This window comes from Callorhinus ursinus, unplaced genomic scaffold, assembly GCF_003265705.2.
Source record: "Callorhinus ursinus isolate GAN/ISIS: 27379988/994484 unplaced genomic scaffold, GSC_fseal_2.0 scaffold8, whole genome shotgun sequence".
In the NCBI taxonomy this organism is placed as follows: domain Eukaryota; kingdom Metazoa; phylum Chordata; class Mammalia; order Carnivora; family Otariidae; genus Callorhinus; species Callorhinus ursinus.
Genome location: NW_027397070.1, coordinates 20,962,553 through 20,982,203, shown reverse-complemented (window position 1 = coordinate 20,982,203; position 19,651 = coordinate 20,962,553). Strand labels below are relative to the sequence as shown.

The following is a 19,651-nucleotide window of genomic DNA, read 5'->3' as shown; positions in this document are numbered from 1 at the left end:
GGAAGTGAGAACATTACGAAAGTAGAGAACGTATCTAGAGCAGAGAAGGCAAAGAAGGGTGAAGTCACTAGGCGGAAGTGACGTTTCCGCTCCGAGCGGAAGATCTCCGCCCCACCCGAAAGGATTGGGGTTTGACTGGAGACGAGTGAGTATCCTGCCCCGACTCCAGTGGTCCACGACTCCTCCTCCTGTTGTTGCCGGCGTGATTCCTGGGACTCAGGTATTTTCCTTTTGCTGTTCTCCTGCGGCGCAGGCTTTGGCAGAGTTTTGCCGGAGTGACGCTGGTGCTGCAGTAAGAGGTAAAGAAATGAACGGGAGCTAGCAGGGAGAGAGGCGACATCTTCTTGTGCAGGGTTTGTTACCGTTGTAAATGCGTTGCTTTCTACAGCCCTGAGTAAGTGCGATCCTTTCCTCCTGCGGTCCGCGTACCCTGACTGGAGATTCGGACCAAGGCCAAGCTCATAGCTCGCGTACTTTTTTTCAAATTCTGGTCTTTGGGGCCCTTACATTCTCCGCCTCCCCCCCCCCTCCCTTTTCCTACTTCGCTTACCCTCCGGTCGTGGAAGGTTAATCATTTTCTTGCATCTTTCCTTACTTTCATCACTTTAAATTCTCTTTGAAAACGTACTTAATCTATTTTTCCCTGTGTCTCACCACCTCTCCCTTATACGTTCTCAAAGTCTCCGAATGCAGTTCCTCTCTGAGACTTACTCCTTCCCTCCTCCCTCACCCTTTGCCACCCCAACCTCCCTACAGGATCCTTGCGCGTCTCTGCAGCCTTTCAGTCTTCTGGAAACCGAGATTGCAAAGACAGTTTCACTTGCGGTTGAAGTTCTTGGCATCATGGACCTAAGAGAATTCTGCCCTGTATATTTAGGGCTAATAATGGACGTCTCTTTGTTTTAGGCGAAGTGTGAATTGGTGAGCGTCCTCTCCTTTTTGTAAATGAAACTTAAGCGGACACAATTGAAGAGCTGGAGTGCCTGGTGGGAGGCTGAATTCTTTGAAGTGTAGAAGAGGTATTTTTTGAAGGAATAACACAATTACTTTAAAATGACCCACTGAGAAAAGGCAGAGTTATTATTTAAAGTCTCCAATTCATGCAGTTTAAATGCAAGTGAAGTCTAAGGATAATTGAGTTACATATACCAAACCACTTTGTAAATAACGGTGCTGGATAATGCAAGTTCAAACATAATTTCTGTTCGTTGTCTTAAAGCACAATTTGAGTATCATAGGTTTCTTTTTTGTCTTTCGGAAGTAGAGTAAATGTAAATGAGGCTTATGTAAACATCCTTATGTTTTGGTTTCAGTTCTAGGTTCTTTTGATTTTAACTAGTCATTTTGGTGTTTAAATGAATCTGCCTAATTTGGTTTAACTTTATTTCAGTAGACCACTCCCCCCTTTTTTTTCATTTTAAAAAAAATGTAGGGATAGTGTTAAGGGCGGGGGGTGAAAACCAAGAGGTTATTGTAGCAGTCATTAGTAAAAAGGAATGTCTGTCTGGTTCTCATATTTCCAGTGTAAGAAACTCATATTTATATTTTTACTCATATATATATACTCAGGCTTCAGGAACCCAACTCAAACTAAACAAAAGTAAGAGAATGAGGTATGCATTAGAATGTACATATTTAGAATGCCAGTTTATGTTGGAATAGAAGATAACCCTTTCCAGTGATTAGAATTTTCAGGTTGAAAAATCCAGTGCACTCTTTGCTGTATTGAAGAACTTGGGAAGTGGAGGTTTTGTGGTAATCATGAAATCAAAGAAAAGGAACTTGGAAAGTCTTGAATGATATATCATCATCAAAGTTATGGTAGAAGCTTAAGAATTACTCCTTTTCTCCATAGAGAATACTTTTCAAGGGTTGTGGATACTTAAGCCAACCTTTCTCTTAGAACAAAGCAAAATGAGTCTTCATTTTGACCCCTTTTCTCAGGGCTCCGTAGATCACTATGTTAATAAAGATTGCAATTTATTTTGTATCTGTTACATTTAATTTCTTTGATAAAGACTTGTTAGATGCATTATCCCCCATGGTGGTTATTTAGGAAATGGGACCTCATCGACATCATGTATCCTACTAATTATCTTTTAAGGTTATTTTGTGGCAGACATATCTCATTCGTTTAATGTATATTCTATTTATTTCTTTTACAAAGCAAATTTAAAAAAACTTATTCTTGAATTCCAGTAATCCAGGAAATTATAGGAATTGTGTATTGACTAGAAAACCCTTTTATATTTAGCCTTAAGTAGAGATAGGATAAAAATTTTTAAATCAAATTCTAGAATAGTGGAATACACTATGTGTTTAATAGTACACCTTTGAGGGGTGCCTGGATGGCTCAGTTGGTTAAGCGACTGCCTTCCGCTTGGGCCATGATCCCAGGGTCCTGAGATCAAGCCCTGCATCAGGCTCCCTGCTTGGCGGGAAGCCTGCTTCTCCCTCTCCCACTCCCCTTGCCTGTGTTTCCTCTCTTGCTGTGCCTCTCTCTCTGTCAATTAAATAAATAAATAAAATCTTAAAAAAAAAAATAGTACACCTTTGAAAGTTGAAAAGCTGTGATTAAGAATACATTGAAAATACAGATTCAGGTAAAACAAATTAAAATATCAATACTTTTTAAAAAGTTTAGTTAAATTAATTGATTATAGGAATATTTGTGATACATTAATTGTTTGAGCTGGACTTATAAACACAATTGCCCTGACAACATCGTTTATTTCCACAGTCAGAGGTAAGATATTAATTGGCTGGATGAACCACCATAGTTTTTTCTGTGTGTGTGTGTGTGTGTGTGTGTGTGTATGTGTGTGTGTTTAAGATTTTATTTATTTGAGAGAGAGAGAGAGCTCATGAGAGGGGGGAGGGTCAGAGGGAGAAGCAGACTCCCTGCTGAGCAGGGAGCCCGATGTGGGACTCTATCCAGGGATTCCAGGATCATGACCTGAGCCGAAGGCAGTCGCTTAACCAACTGAGACACCCAGGCGCCCTTTTCTGTGTTTTAAGTCAAATTTTACAGACATCCAGGAATATTGGAAATCAGTGTGAATTCTGTAAACTATTAAGACTTTTGTATAGTTTAAGAAGTTACTGTGAAGAAATGCTGTGCAAAGGAAAGGTGCTATTAACAGTTCTTGATAAGACTACCATTTATTGATTATTTGCTGTGTGTCATACAGGGTGGTAAATACTTAATGAATATTGACTTATTGAATTTTCACAACAATTTTTTGAAGTTACATCTATGTTTGTGCTGTGGCACATGTTATGGATGTTTCCATGGAAAGTAATTGGACAGAGAAAGTAAAACAAATTAGTCAGTGTAGCTACTTGGTTAGAGCTTTGGAACAGTTTTGGTGAGGAAGAGCTTTGAAACTATAGGATAAAATTTGATTTTTCCACTATTAATCATTCATCTATTTTATTATATATTTATTTAATTATTATATATTATTTAATTATTTATATTTTAATCTTCCTTTTTGGGTTTCTGTTCTGAAATTTTTTAGTCTCTTACTTGAGCCAAAATATCAATAAGGTTAAGAAATTGTGAGTCTGTTTTTATATATGTGAAATTAAACAGGTTTTCTTGATGTATATCAGAGATACATTTTCATTTATTTAGGTTTATGTTTCAAAGCCACTGTGCATTTCTGAGTCAAAACTATAATTTTAAACAAAGATCCAATTTTTGTTGCATTTCTGGTACTAATCTGTGTAAGTTAACAGGATTTCACTTTCACTGCAACCAGTTTTTCAGTGGACGGATTAATTATGTAACTTAGAGCTTTTGCTGGATGTAAAAAAGGCTTTGAGAACTTTTCTTTTGTATTATTTCTGACTACATGATACAATGATTCATATTATAGCGGGCTTCTAATTTTACTTTTGTTTCTCCAGATATAATGAAAGTCAATCTCAGAAAACAGGAAAATATGCCAACTTGTTCTTAGGCCCACTGATAAAATAGTATGCCATCGTTAATTGAATTCTTCTGTGAGGAGAGTTGAACTGTGGGAAAGAAATTTAAGAAAAGAACTGATCTGATAAAATACTCTTAAGTTTTATAAATCACAGTTTTTACAACAAAGTATAAGTGTGTTTGGATTTTTTTTTAACAATTCTTATTTCTCATCACCATTTATTTGCTCTCATTGTAGCAGATAATTGCCTCCCAACTGATTTCAGCACCACTGTTTTGTAGCTTTGGTGTCAATTAAGTAGTTACTAAACTTAGAGCCTGACCTTTATTAGCTTTGTTTCGGCACCTAAAATTATGAAGCTGCTGTAGACTATGGAAAGTTTGATTTTATCTAATATTGTCTTTATACTGTGCATATTTATGTAACAAGAATGCTGCCATTATATAAGTAACAGAAGGGAATGTTGTTCCATAGATCCCTCTGTATTTCATTTTAAAGCCCTGACATACTTTTGTATCTGATCTACATAATATGTGTATATATTTTATATATGTGTGTGTACTTGTATGTGACCTATTTTTAAGTTTCTGTCCTGCAATTTTTTAGATTCTTGTTAGAGTTAAAACCTTAATAAGGTTAAGAAATTATGAATTTATAAGTGAGGCTTTATAACATAAAGAACTCTGGAGACAGCATTCCGAGGTTTAAATCTTGCCTGGGCCTAATTTCTCTGTGCCTCAGATTACTTTATAAAATAATAATAATAACAACAACGGTACCTATCTCATGGTGTTATTCTGAGGATGAAAAGAGTTAATACATGTACAAAGCCTAGAACAGTAACTGGCCTATTTTGTCATTCAAAGGTCTTCCAAGTAACTCTTTATAGAATAATTTTCTCAGGAGTGGCAACAATTATAAATTGGTTCAGTAAATATTTTTTACAGGTCTGCACTGTTCAGCATTGAAATTTTTTTAATTAATGTATAGAGAACATTGTTCTAAGATTAAGAAAACATTATATTCCCAGTAACATCTCTTACTACTTGTATGATCTTTGTTAATTCATTTAAACTCTCTGAACTTAAGATTCTTCATCTCTAATTCTTATGCCAAGTTTAGTGCCCTATATATACATTATTTTTTTTTCTGTGCAAAATTTCAAAAACATGCAAAAACAATAATATCATAAACCCTCATATACCTGTCACCCAGCTTCAACAGTTAGCAACTCATGACATCATCTACATCTCCACTTACTCATCTCATATTATTTTTTTTAAATATTTTATTTATTTATTTATTTAGAGAGAGAGAGAAAACGTGCTCATGCATGTTGGAGGGGTACAGGGAAAGGGAGAGAGAGAGGATCTCAAGCAGACTCCTCACTGAGAGTGGAGCCCAATGCGGGGCTTAATCTCACAACCCTGAGATCATGTCCTGAGCCGAAATCAAGAGTCGGACACTTAACTGACTAAGCCACCCAAGTGCCCCTCATCCCATATTATTATAAGCAAACCCCTGATATCATATTATTTTACCTACAAATATTTTAGTATATAAAAGATAAAAACTCCTAAAAACATAACTACAGGATCATTTTTTCAGCAATGGTGATTAGTTAATATAATGAATAATCTAGTTAGTTTACAAATTTCCAGTTGTCTCCTAAATGTATGTGTCTGGGTGTGTGTGCATATGTCTGCACACATGCACACACACACACAGTCACAAGTTATATTTGTTTGATATGTCTTTCAAGTTTATTTTGATCTGTATGTTCATTCTCTTTCTTTTAATTTCTTTCGGTTTATTTATGGAAGCATCTAGGTTATTCCATAATGTTTCTCACAGTCAGGATATTTTTGCTGATTGCATCCTTCTGTTACAGTTTAACATGCTTCTTCTGTTCTCTGTATTTTTGTAAATTAATAGTTGGATCTAGATTGTTGACTGCATGTTTGATTTTGGTGTTTGGGGGGGCTGGGGAGTTCAAGAATATCCATAGTTGATGTTATGGTCTTCTATCAAAAGGTCCTGATGTCTAGTTGTCTCTCTTTTTGTGATATTAGTAGCCCTTCATAATCAATATTTTTGATCGATACCTACATTTATTCATTAAGTTTGTGAAATGGTGACACTTTATCATCCCTTCTTTATTAACTGGAGTACTTTTATGAAAAGAAACTTCTCCTTATGTATTTGGTACCCCAGGGGTACAGTTAGTATCAGAAGGACGGGATAAAAGATCGATTCTTTCCCTTTATTTACTAGTTTCAAATAATAAATTGGTTTATTAGCATCCTCCAGTGGTGATGAATTAGGACTTTCTTTAAATTGCCATAATTGTATTATCATTATGGACTCATGGATTTATTTATTTATTTGTTTTTAAGAGTTTATTTATTTATTTGTTGGAGAAAGAGAGCACAAGCACAAGCAGGGGGAGCAGCAGGCAGGCAGAGGGAAAAGCAGGCTCCCTGCTTTGCAAGGAGCCTGATGCAGGACTCCATCCTAGGACCCTGGGATCATGCCCTGAGCCAAAGGCAGACACTTAGCTGAGCCACCCAGGTGTCCCTGGACTCATGGATTTAAGCATGTCTGATATGTCTTAATCAGTTGGAGTTACTGATACTCACTTTGTCCCATCTTTAACTAGTGATAGCCTATTCAGCTTGGCTCCTGTTTTTTATGATCTTAGTTGTCACTCAAAGCTTTCTTACTATCTAGTATGTAAAAATTCCAAATTTATCTTGATATTTTGTGCCCAAGCCTTGAATCAGCCATTTGTACAAGGAGTTCTGGTCCCTTGAGGGGGAATGATATTTAGGGACCACATCTGGATGGTAGAAGTTCTCCTTGCTACTGGGTTGGTCGTAGTTCCTAGCCCTTTTCAGTAAACAGAGCTAGGAAATGTAATTAACTTTTTCCTTAAAATAATGTATATATTTTTATACATTTGTATATCTCATATGTATTTTCTATGTTATATACATAAAGTATATACTAGTACATATAATTAATGTTTCTGTATATAGATTTATTCCCTCTTATACTTTTTATTCAAAATCAGGGTACAAGGTTTATATTTAATATCTTAGTCTTACATCTTTATCTCTTTTCTCTCCTACTGAGAATTACAGATCACAGTGACCCTAGGGATGATATTGGAAATGCCAAGTAATTATGCAATGCACACATAACAGTTTCAGAATACAAATAACACTTTTACCAATAATGTGATTACTGAAAATAGCATAAGGGTTTTTTTGTTTTGTTTTAGGGCATATCCCACTAGTAACAGACTATCAAATTACTGTTTTAAAGTTACTTGGAATGGTATGGTTAGGCCACTAATTAGATAAACATTGGATTCCTTTGCTTTTATTTCCAAGTTTCTTGTGGATTCTGTTTTTAAGATTTAATTTTGTTTTATAATTATGTAAAATACTTTCCTGATTCCTCAGGCAAATCTATAAAATGGGATATATTTGTGATATCTCGCTTCTATCTGTCCCCTCCACTCTGTGCCCTCCTTCCTTCTGTAGATACCCTTTTAAAAAATATTTAATATTTCCTTTGTCTTTTAATATAAGTGAACCCGTATATTTGTAACTTCCCCTTGGATACATGGTGACATACTGTACACATATTTCTCTTCCTTGCTTGGATCAGGGAGATCCCTCTAGAGCTGTATGTACAGAGATTACTCATTCTTTTTCCACAGCTGCATACTACTCCATTTTATGGATATGTCATAGTTTTTTTCATAGTTTTTTTCCTTTCTTTTGTTGCTGGACATTAGAGTTGTTTTAAAATTCTTGGTCAGTTACATCTTAGTCTCTCAAGCATGAAAATAAGCATAATGAGTTATTTTGCTTTTACAAATAGACTTGCAATTATTAGCTTTTTGCAGTTGTCATTATATATTTTTTGCCATTGCGTATCTTGAGTATATTCTTAGAAGTTGGATTGTTGGGTCGAAGGGTAAATGCAGATGTTATTTTGCTAGACTTTCCAGATTTACCTCCAGAGGTCTTATATCATTCAATATTTGCACCGTAGTGTGTGAGAGTGCCTGTTTCTCACAGTAGTACCAACAGAGTGTATTGCCAAGAAAGAACTATTAACTCATTTTAATCTATTTGATCATAAGTGAAGTTGAGTGATTTTTCATATAGTTAAGAACCATTTGCATTTTTTAACTAGCTGTTCATTTTTTTAGCCTATATTTCCCATAGGGCTAGAGTATTTTAGAAATGTTATACATACTCTAATATGTATTTTACATATGTTGCAGATATTTTTCTCAATCTCATATTTCTCCTTTGCTTATGATTTCTTTAGTCAAATTATCGTAGCTAGTCAAAGCTTTGTAAGGTAATCAACTTGATCTGTCTTTTCACTTATGCTTCTGGGTTTTGTATCATAGTTAAGAAATTATTTCTAATCTTGGTTACAGAGGAATTTATCCTGTTATTTTAATAAAATATGTTGTATGATTTCATTTTTTTAGATTTATACCTCTGATGCATTAAGAATTTATCCTGGTATAGATTTGTGAAAGGGATGTAATTTTATCTATCTTTATAAGGCTATTTAGTTATTCTAACATATTTATTTAAAAGCCCTGTTTTCCTCACTGATTTTGAAATACTGCCTTTATCATAAGCTAAATTTGCATATGCTAAATGATCTGTTTCTGTATTTTAATTCTTCTCCATTGGTCTGTTTCTCCAAACCAAACATTCTGTTTAATCCACAACAACAAATTTTACAAAAATGACAAAGTTCAAGTCAAGGATAAGTGATTTGCCCAAAGTATATAGCTATTAAGTAGTCAAATGTAGACTCGAACTCAAATCTCTCTGGTTCTAAAATTCATACTTTTGCTCACTTTTCTTTCCTGTTTTCCATGATACTTGCTTTTCCTTCTGCACAAGGCTGTTACTGAGATGAAATTGTCAATGTGAACTTTCAAAAGTGAGGTTTTAAAATTACCAGTTATTGCTTCTTTGAGTTATTTTTAGCTATTTAAAGGTAAATAGCTGAACCAAATATACTCACAGTTGTAATTCATAATTTTGAAGGAGTTAACAGTATGATGTAGGATAATTTTTTAGCAGTTACACTTGTGCTGGCAATATTTTAACTGGTTCTCAAACGTTAGCATGCATATCAATTGCATGGAGGGCTTAAAATCATATTGCTGCCCCTTCCTGTCTATGTAGTTTCTGATTCTGGGCTCAAGAATTTGCGTTGCTAGCAGGTCCCAGGTGATGTTGATGCTGGTGGTACAAGGATCATATTTTGAGAACCATTGTTTTAAAGCTTCTAAAAAAAGTTAAAGTTTTGTGAGTTTCTCTTAAGTCAGACTTCTTCAGAGAGGAAAGGGGTCAAATTAAAAATTTTAAGAATGACGTTATGACGGACCTCCAGTGTAATTCATTTTAAGTTCCCTATTTTTACCCTGCCCTTTTAAAGTTTTTAGTTTGAGTTGTTTTGGTTAAGCATTAAAAGTATTATCTCTTTATTTAAACTTTATTCTCAATATTTCTTTTTTTATATTTTATTTAAATTCAGTTAATTAACATATAATCTATTATTTGTTTCAGGGGTACAGGTCTGTAATTCATCAGTCTTATATAATACCCAGTGCTCATTATAATACATACCCTCCCCAGTGTCCACACCCAGTTACCCCATCTCTCCACCTCCCCTCCCCTCCAGCAACCCTCAGCTTCTCAATGATTAAGAGGCTCTTACGGTTTGTCTCCCTCTCTGGTTTCGTCTTGTTTCATTTTTTCCTGTCTTCCCCTATGATCCTCTGCCTTGTTTCTTACATTCCACATATCAATAAGAACATATGATAATTCTTTTTCTCTGCTTTGTTTCACTTAGCGTAATACCCTCTAGTTCCATCCATGTTGTTGCAAATGGCAAGATTTCATTTTATGATGGCTACATAATATTCCAGTGTGTGTGTGTGTGTGTGTGTACCACATCTTTATCCGTTCATCTGCCGATGAACATCTGGGCTCTTTCCATAGTTTGGCTATTGTGGACAATGCTGCTATAAACATTGGGGTGCAGGTACCCGTTCAGATCACTACATTTGTGTCTTCAGGGTAAATACCCAGTAGTGCAATTGCTAGGTCATAGGGTAGCTCTATTTTCAACTTTTTGAGGAACCTCCATACTGTTTTCCAGAGTGGCTGCACCAGCTTGCATTCCCACCAACAGTGTGGGAGGGTTCCCCTTTCTCCGCATCCTCACCAACATCTGTCATTTCCTGACTTGTTAATTTTAGCCATTCTGACTGGTGTGAGATGGTATCTCACTGTGGTTTTGATTTGTATTTCCCTGATGCTGAGTGCTGTTGAGCACTTTTTCTTGTGTCTGTTGGCCATTTGGATGTCTTCTTTGCAGAAATGTCTGTTCATGTCTTCTGTCCATTTCTTGATTGGGTTATTCTTTGGGTGTTGAGTTTGATAAGTTCTTTATAGATTTTGGATACTAGCCCTTTATCTGATATGTCATTTGCAAATATCTTCTCCCATTCTGTCCGTTGCCTTTTGGTTTTGTCAACTGTTTCCGTTGTTGTGCAAAGCTTTTTATTTTGATGAAGTCCCGATAGTTCATTTTTGCGTTTGTTTCCCTTGCCCTTGGAGATGTGTCTAGCAAGAAATTCCTGCAGCTGAGGTCAAAGAGAGGTTGCTCCCTGTGTTCTATAGGATTTTGATGGATTCCTATCTCACATTTAGGTCTTTCATCCATTTTGACTCTATTTTTGTGTATTGGTTTAAGGAAATGGTCCAGTTTCAATCTTCCGCATGTGGCTGTCCAATTTTCCTAACACCATTTGTTGAAGAGACTTTTTTCCATTAGATACTCTTTCCTGCTTTGTTGAATAGTTGACCATAGAGTTGAGCGTCCATTTCTGGGTTCTCTATTCTGTCCCACTAATCTATGTGTCTGTTGTTGTGCCAGTACCATACTGTCTTGTTTTGGTTTTCTTTTTCAACATTACTTTGGCTATTTGGCGTCTTTTCTGGTTCCGTACAAATTTTAGAATTATTTGTTCCAGTTCTGTGAAAAAAGTTGATGGTATTTTGATAGGGATTGCATTGAATCTGTAGATTGCACTAGGTAGCATAGACATTTTAACAATATTTGTTCTTCCAATCCTTGAGAATGGAACGTTTTCCATTTCTTTGTGTCTTCCTCAATTTCTTTCATAAGTATCCTATAGTTTTCTGAGTACAGATCCTTTGCCTCTTTGGTTAGATTTATTCCTAGGTATCTTATGGTTTTGGGTGCAATTGTAAATGGGATCGACTCCTTAATTTTTCTTTCTTCTGGCTCATTGTTGATATAGAGAAATGCAGCTGATTTCTGTGCATTGCTTTTTATATCCTGCCACTCTGCTGAATGCCTGTATGAGTTGTAGCAATTTTGGGGTGGAGTCCTTTGGATTTTCCACATAAAGTATCATGTCATCTGCAAAAAGTAAAAGTTTGACTTCTTTGCCAATTCGGATGCCTTTTATTTCTGTTTTCTGATTGCTGAGGCTAGGACTTCTAGTACTATGTTGGATAGCAGTGGTGATAGTGGACATCCCTGCCTTGTTCCTGACCTTAGGGGAAAAGCTCTCAGTTTTTCCCCATTGAGAAGCATATTCGCTGTGAGTTTTTCATAGATGGCTTTTATGATATTGAGGTATGTACCCTCTATCCCTACACTCTGAAGAATTTTAATCAAGAAAGGATGCTGTACTTTGTCAAGACTTTTTCTGAGTCTATTGAGAGTATTATATAGTTCTTGTACTTTCTTTTATTTATGTAGTGTATCACATTGATTGATTTGTGGATGTTGAACCAGCCTTGCAGCCGAGGAATAAATCCCACTTGGTCATGGTGAATAATCCTCTTAATGTACTGTTGGATCCTACTAGCTAATATTTTGATGAGAATTTTTGCATCCATGTTCATCAGGGATATTGGTCTGTAATTCTCCTTTTTGGGTGGGGTCTTTGTCTGGTTTTGGGGATCAAGGTAATGCTGGCCTCATAGAGTTTAGAAGTTTTCCTTCCATTTTGATTTTTTGAAACAGTGTCAGAAGAATAGGTATTAATTCTTCTTTAAATGTTTGGTAGAATTCCCCTGGGAAGCCATGTGGCCCTGAGTCTTATTTGTTGGGGAATTTTTGATTACTGCTTCGATTTCATTGCTGGTTACAATCTGTTCAGGTTTTGTATTTCTTCCTGGTTAAGTGTTCGTAGTTTATACATCTCTAGGAATGCATCCATTTCTTCCAGATTGCCTAATTTGTTGGCATATAGTTGCTCATAATATGTTCTTATAATTGTTTGTATTTCTTCTGTATTGGTTGTGATCTCTCCTCTTTCATTCATGATTTTATTTAGTTGGGTCCTTTCTCTTTTCTTTTGGATAAGTCTGGCCAGGGTTTTATCAGTCTTATTAATTCTTTCAGAGAACCAGCTCCCACTTTCATTGATCTGTTCTACTGTTCTTTTGGTTTCTATTTCATTGACTTTTGCTCTAATCTTTATTATTTCTCTTCTGCTGGGTCTAGGCTTTATTTGCTGTTCTTTCTCTAGCTCCTTTAGGTATAGGGTTAGGTTGTATGTTTGAGACCTTTCTTGTTTCTTGAAAAAGGCTTGTATTGCTATACGCTTCCCTCTTAGGACTGCCTTTGCTGCATCCCAAAGATTTTGAACAATTGTGTTTTCATTTTCATTTGTTTCCATGGATTTTTTTAAATTCTTCTTTAATTTCCTGGTTGACCCATTCATTCTTTAGTAGAATGCTCTTTAGCCTCCATGTATTTCAGTTCTTTCTGACTTTCCTCTTGTGATTGAGTTCTAGTTTCAAAGCATTGTGGTCCAAAACTATGCAGAAAATGATCCCAATCTTTTAGTACCAGTTGAGACCTAATTTGTGACCCAGGATGTGATCTGTTCTGGAGAATGTTCCATGCGCACTTGAGAAGAATGTGTATTCTTTTGCTTGGGGATAGAATGTTCTGTCTGGTCCAGTGTGTCATTCAAAGCCCTTGTTTCCTTTTTGATCTTCTCCTTAAATGACCTATCCATTGCAGGGGTGTGTTAAAGTCCCCTACTATTATTGTATTATTGTCGATGTGTTTCTTTGATTTTGTTATTAATTGGCTTATATAATTGGCTGTTCCCAAGTGAGTAAACAAATATTTACAGTTGTTAGATCTTCTTGTTGGATAGACCTTTCAATTATGATCTAGTATCCTTCCTCATCTCTTATTACAGTCTTTGGTTTGAAATCTAATTTGTCTGATACAAGGATTGCCACCCCAGCTTTCTTTTGATGTCCATCAGCATGATAAATGATTTTCCACCCCTCACTTTAAATCTGGAGGTGTCTTTGGGTCTAAAATGATTCTCTTGCAGATAGCATATCAGTGGGTCTTAGTTTTTTATCCAGTCTGATACCCTTTGTCTTTAATTAGGGCATTTAGCCCATTTACATTCAGAGTAACTATTGAAAGATATGAATTTAGTGCCATTGCATTCCCTGTAAGGTGACTGTTACTTTATATTGTCTCTGTTCCTTTCTGGTTTATGTTACTTTTGGGTTTTCTCTTTGCTTAAAGGACCCCTTTTCTATAAGGTTGGTTTGGTCATCACAAATTATTTTAATTTCTGTTTGTCCTGGAACCTTTTTATCACTCCTTCTCTTTTGAATGACATCCTAGCTGGATAAAGTATTCTTGGCTGCATATTTTTCTCATTTAGTGCTCTGAATATATCATGCCAGTCCTTTCTGCCTGCCACAGCTTCGTGGATAGGTCTGCTGCCAATCTAATGTTTCTACCCTTGTAGGTTACCACCCTCTTGTCCTGAGCTGCTTTCAGGATTTTCTCTTTGTCTCTGAGATTTGTAAGTTTCACTGTTATATGTTGGGGTGTTGACCTATTTTTATTGATTTTGAGGTGAGTTCTCTGTGCCTCCTGGATTTTGATGCCTGTTTCCTTCTCCAGATTAGGGAAGTTCTCTGCTATAATCTGCTCCACTATATCTTCTGCCCCTCTCTCTCTTTCCTATTCTTATTTTAATATTGTTCCACTTAATGGTATCACTTATCTCTCGAATTTTCCTCTTGTGATCCACTTGTTTATCTTTTTCTCAGCTTCTTTATTCTCCATCATTTCGTCTTCTATATCACTAATTCTCTCTTTGCCTCATTTATCATAGCAGTTAGAGCCTCCATTTTTTTATTGCATCTCATTAATAGTCTTTTTGATTTCGACTTAGTTAGGTTTTAGTTCTTTTATTTCTCCAGAAAGGGATTCTCTGGTGTCTTCTCTGCTTTTTTCAAGCCCAGCCCTTTTTTTTTTTTAATTTTATTTATTTATTTGTCAGAGAGACAGCACAAAAGCAGGGGTAGCTGCAGGCAGAGGGAGGAGTAGGCTCCTCTAGGAGCCCCATGTGGGACTTGATCCCAGAACCCTGGGATCATGACCTGGGTGGAAGGCAGACACTTAACCAACTGAGCCACCCAGGCATCCCAGGCCCAGCTAGTATCTTTATAATCGTTGTTCTAAACTCTAGTTCTAACATCTTACTCATGTCCATATTCATTAGGTTCCTGGCAGTCAGTACTGCCTCTTACTCTCTTTTTTGAGGTGAGTTTTTCCATTTTGTCATTCTGTCCAGGGAAAAACGGATGAATGAGAGAACAAAATAGTAAAATGGCAGTAACAACCCCAGAGAAATATACAGTAAACAAATCAGAAGAGATCTGAAACCTGGCAGGGTGGGGGGGCGGGGGGGGGGTGTGGGAGAAAGAAAAGAAAAAAAAAGAATATAATCAGTCAGGTGTGCAGAATAGAGCACTACATTGGATTCTGTGTGTATTTTGGTCTGTTTTTCAGAAAACTAGGTCCCAAAATTGTAAAGAAGGAAAAGCTTATATATGTACAAAAATAAAATTAAATACAATAAAAGAGTAGAATGTAACAAAGATGGAAAATAAAAGACAAGAAAAGCAAAAGCAAAAAACCAAGAACAACAACAAAGGAAGGGATCTAAACAGACAAGTGAACAGAACAGCCATACACTATCTCCTAGGTATATTTTGATCAGTTTTAGAGGAAACTACATCTCAAAATTATAAGGAAAGAAAAACTTCTATATGAAAAAATAAAATTAAATACATTGAAAGGATGAAATGTAACTGTAAAAGTGAAAATTAAAAAAAGATTTAAAAAGGAGTTGATAAAATAAGAAATTGGTTGAAAAAAGGAAGGAACATTTTTTAAAAAATAAAATTTAAAAAATTAAAGTTGAAAGTGTAAAGAATCATGGGAAAAAAGTCATGAGTTCTATGTGCTATGTGGAGTTTTGTAGTTCTCATTGATCAGTAAACTTGGTATTGGCTGGATGTTCTTGCTGATCTGGGAGAGGGGCCTGTTGCCTTGATTCTCAAGTGTCTTTGCCCCAGGCGGAATTGCACCGCCCTGGTCATGGGGCCAAGCTAAGTAATATGCTCTGGTTTGCCGTATGTGGCTTTTGTTCCCTGAAGGCTTTCAGCACAGCCTTAAAGGATGAGAATGAAAATTACGCCTCCCAATCTCTGGCCTCCCAATCTATGGGGCCCGAGAGCCCCACTCCTCAGTGAGCCCTCAGGGAAAAGCAGTCAGTCACTCTTGTCTCCCTGGTCTCCCGCAGCACTCCATGCTCACCCAGCCTGTGACTGAGCGTTTCTGTCTCAGGCACGTGACCCCCTTTCGAGTCTCCAAACCCCTCCTGTGGCGTGCTCCCGTGCCACTCTTCCCCGGGGGTGGAAAGCGGTGTTTCTCCGGTTCTGCTGCTTGTTGGGCCCCTGCTCAGAGAGCAGTCCCCTCTGTGCTATAGTTTGCAGTTTATGGCAACCCTGTGCTGAGAACCCACTCCTGGGTTCACTGATTGCAGCCAGCTTCCACCCCCCCATGCCTGGGAGCCCTGCCACACTCAGGCACCGCAAGTCTTCCTGTGACCCCGAGGATCCTGAGACCACATTGTCCCAGCTAGGGTTTGTCCCGGCTTAGCAGCCTCAGCTACATCCCTCACTAGAACAGACTTGTAAAAGTTCTGTTTTTGTGCTCTGCTGCTAAATCACTTGCCGGTAGCTGGCTGTTGGAGGCTCCCTCCCCCCCTCTCCCCCCCGCGGTCTGTCTCCCCATATACAGCCTTGGATTCACTTCTCCACACCTCCTACCTTGCAGAAAGTGGTTGCTTTTCTATTCATAGAGTTACAGCTATAATTTTCTTCCATCTCTGGTTGAGTTCACATGTGTTCAGAATGATTTGATAGCTATCTAGCTGACTTCCTGGGACCAGAGGAAATTTAGGTCTCTTACTCCTCCGCCATCTTGGACTCCTTCCCTATTCTCAATATTTCTTAAAGGGAGTGAACATTGATTGTGTCATTTGTATCCTGTACAGTGATGTACAGAAGTATGTATGGGTGTTCTTTCACAAACTCATCTTTACTAGTACCCTTTCTTTGAGTTGTTTTTAAAACTTTGATCATTTTTATTATTTGGGGGGATACTAAGAAAGTAGGATAAAGAAGAAATACTATAGAGGATATAAGTGTAGGAAAACAGCTTCATTATGACCTTCATCGTAACCTTGTATATGGCCACATAGGCAAAAGCTTGGATCCTGGGACCACAGCTTATCTGAGCATTGGACACCTTGTGATTCTTCTGAAATGAGAGAAAGCCATCTCCGACTTGACTCTTTATAACCCCCAAGAGTCTGTCATCATGGAACAGCTTCCTTTCAATTCCCTGATTATGATGAGGTGTGGGGCTTTCATGTCCCCCCTACCCCAAAGAATAGAGCTGCAGAATATAAAACTGCCTAGCTGCAGTCTAGTTTGGGTTCTTCACGGCTTGTGTTGCCATCATCTAGCCCCTTTTGTTTTGGTGTTATCCTTTTTGGTGTGTGAGACAAGGATTCAGGAACCTTAGTCTTTGGTTTACTCTTCTTTTCACTATAACTAATAAAGTGGCTTGTCGTATCTTTTCTGGTCAAATTAGCCAGGCTTTGATTATGTTAGTTCACTTGATAGTAAGTAAGCTTTGTTTCTATTTTAGTAACCATGAAAGGAAGTCACATGGGTTAGCTAGCAAAAAACAAGCCTTTCTAAGGATGATAATGATAATAGTAAATACCCTCTAACAGTTATTGAGTTATGTGTACTGTTTTATCTGTGTTTTACACATGAGAAAACTGAGACTTTAAGATCACTTTCCCAAGGTCACATAGCTAGTAAATACTAAAGACAATGTTGTCACCCTAGGACCCTGATTCCTGAGCCCAGTCTCTTAAAATCATACTGTTCTGCATATATGGATATTTGAGATCTACACATACACGCACACACACACGTGTGTGTGTGTTTTGTGTGTACATATGTGTGTGAGTATTTTTACAAATCAGTATTGTATCATGCTTTCATATCATATGTTAATGGTAATTTATCGGTCTTGAATATACAAAACTTAGTTTAATATAAGGATCTGTCATTATATGATTCCTATTTATATAAAAACAAATCGAATCAATAACTCATTAACTTGATTTACAAATCAACGATTCTGCAATAGTTTGTGGGGCACAGGATGTCAGTGGTACAGGGTGGATTTCTTACCTAGCAGTGAGAGATGATGCAACACAGAAAGCAGAATACCTCTTAAGTAAACAACTTCAGAAATTCACTAGTAATAAAATAACTTGGTGATAAAATAATATTTATCAAGAGCTTACTTAGTGATGAGCGCTATTCTAATAGCACTTTATATGTATAAATTTATTTAATCCTCCAAACAGCCCTATGTTATTATATTATTATTATTGAATAACTTTTAGGTTTTTTACATGATAACCCTCTCAGATTTCCTTCTCTTTAGACTCAACATCCTCCGTTCCATTACCCAAAAGACATGATTTGAATTTCTTTTTTTCATCATGTGTTATACTTTGTTCAGCTCCCTTTTAAAAGATGGTACCTAAAATCTGTACTCCAGAATGTGGTGTGACATTCCCAGAGCAAAGTGAGAATATCTCCTCTAGTTCTGCATATTATAGTTACATTATTGCAACTTTGGACAAATGTATAATGACACATATCTGCCATTATAGTATCATACAGAGTAATTTCACTGCCCTAAAAAAATCCTGTGTGCTTCACCTGTTTATCCCTCCCTTTCTTCTAATCCCTAGCAACCACTGATCTTTTTATTGTCTCCATAGTTTTGCCTTTTCCAGAATGTCATATAAGTGGAATCATATAGTATGTAGCCTTTTCAGATTGGCTTCTTTTACTTGGCAATATGCATTTAAGTTTTCTCCATGTTTTTTCATGGCTTGATATGAGGCATTTCTTTTTGGCACTGAATAATATCCCATTGTTTTGATGTACCACAGTTTACCCATTCACCTAATGAAGGACATCTTGGTCGCTTCCAAGTGTTAGCACTTATGAATAAAGCTGCCGTAAGTACCCATGTGCAGTTTTTGTGTGGACGTAAGTTCTCACTTCATTTCGATAAACACCAGAGGGCAGTTGCTGGATTATATGGTAAGAGTATGTTTAGTACAAGAAACCATCGAAGTGTCTTCTAAAGTAGCTGTACCATTTTGCATTCCCTCAAGCCATGATGAGAGTTCCTATTGCCCCATATTCTCTCCAGGACTTGGCTATCCCCAGTGTTACGGATTTTGACCATTCTAATAGGTGTGAAGTAGTATCTCATTCTTGTTTTAATATGCAGTTCCCTAATAACATATGACCTTGAATATCTTTTCTTATGCTTTCTTGCCACCTGTATGTATATCTTCTCTGATTAGATGTCTGTTAAGGTTTTTTATTCATTTTTTAATCATGTTGTTCATTTTTATATTGTTGAATTTTTTTTTAAATTTTTTTTATTGTTATGTTAATCACCATATTATATTGTTGAATTTTAAGAGTTCTTTTTTCTGAATAACAGTTCTTTTTTTAAAATTCTTTATTTAAATTCAATTTAGTTAACATATACTGTAGTATTAGTTTCAGGGGCTGAATTTAGTGATTCATTAGTTGCATATAACACCCAGTGCTCATTACATCAAGTGCCCTCCTTAATGCTCATCACCCAGTTACCTCTGCCCCTCAGCCAGCTCCCCTCCAGCAACCCTCAGTTTGTTAACTAGAGTTCAGCATCTCTTATGGTTTGCCTCCTTCTCTATTTTCATCTTAATTTATATTTCCTTCCCTTCCCCTATGTTCATCTGTTTTGTTTCTTAAATTCCACATATGAATGAAGTCATATGGTATTTGTCTTTCTCTGACTGACTTATTTTGCTTAGCATAATACCCTCTAGTTCCATCCACAGCATTGCAGAGGGCAAAATTTCATTCTTTTTGATGGCTGAGTACTATTCCATTGGGGGTGTGTGTGTGTGTGTGTGTGTGTGTGTGTGTGTGTGTGTGTATATATATATCTTTATCATCTTTATCAGATGTTTCTCTTGAAAATATTTTCTCTCAAGGTATGTTTTGTCTTCTTGTTCTCTTGACATTGTCTTTCTCAGAGCAGAAGTTTTTTATTTTAATGACATCCAGATTATCAATTCCTTCTTTAATGAATGGAGCCTTTGGTGTCATATCTAAAAAGTCATTGCCATA

At 36.7% G+C, this 19,651-nt stretch overlaps 1 protein-coding gene across 5 annotated transcripts in view; it reads left to right on the top strand.

The window, feature by feature from the left end:
• Nucleotides 1–53: 53 nt before the first annotated feature.
• The window catches only part of KLHL28 (kelch like family member 28), a 42,040-nt gene continuing 22,442 nt past the window's right edge, over nucleotides 54–19,651 (top strand). Inside the window, exon 1 of one of the 5 annotated variants that reach the window (XM_073895149.1) lies at nucleotides 54–145. Coding sequence is in view for 1 of the 5 variants with exons in the window: in XM_073895148.1 (XP_073751249.1) it covers nucleotides 1,819–1,821 (3 nt within the window). In the remaining 4 variants the exon portion in view is untranslated. Of the gene's footprint in view, nucleotides 300–935; nucleotides 1,020–1,708; nucleotides 1,822–19,651 lie in introns of those variants that run through there. The other 4 variants (XM_025870130.2, XM_025870131.2, XM_025870132.2 and 1 more) reach the window with 4 other exon arrangements.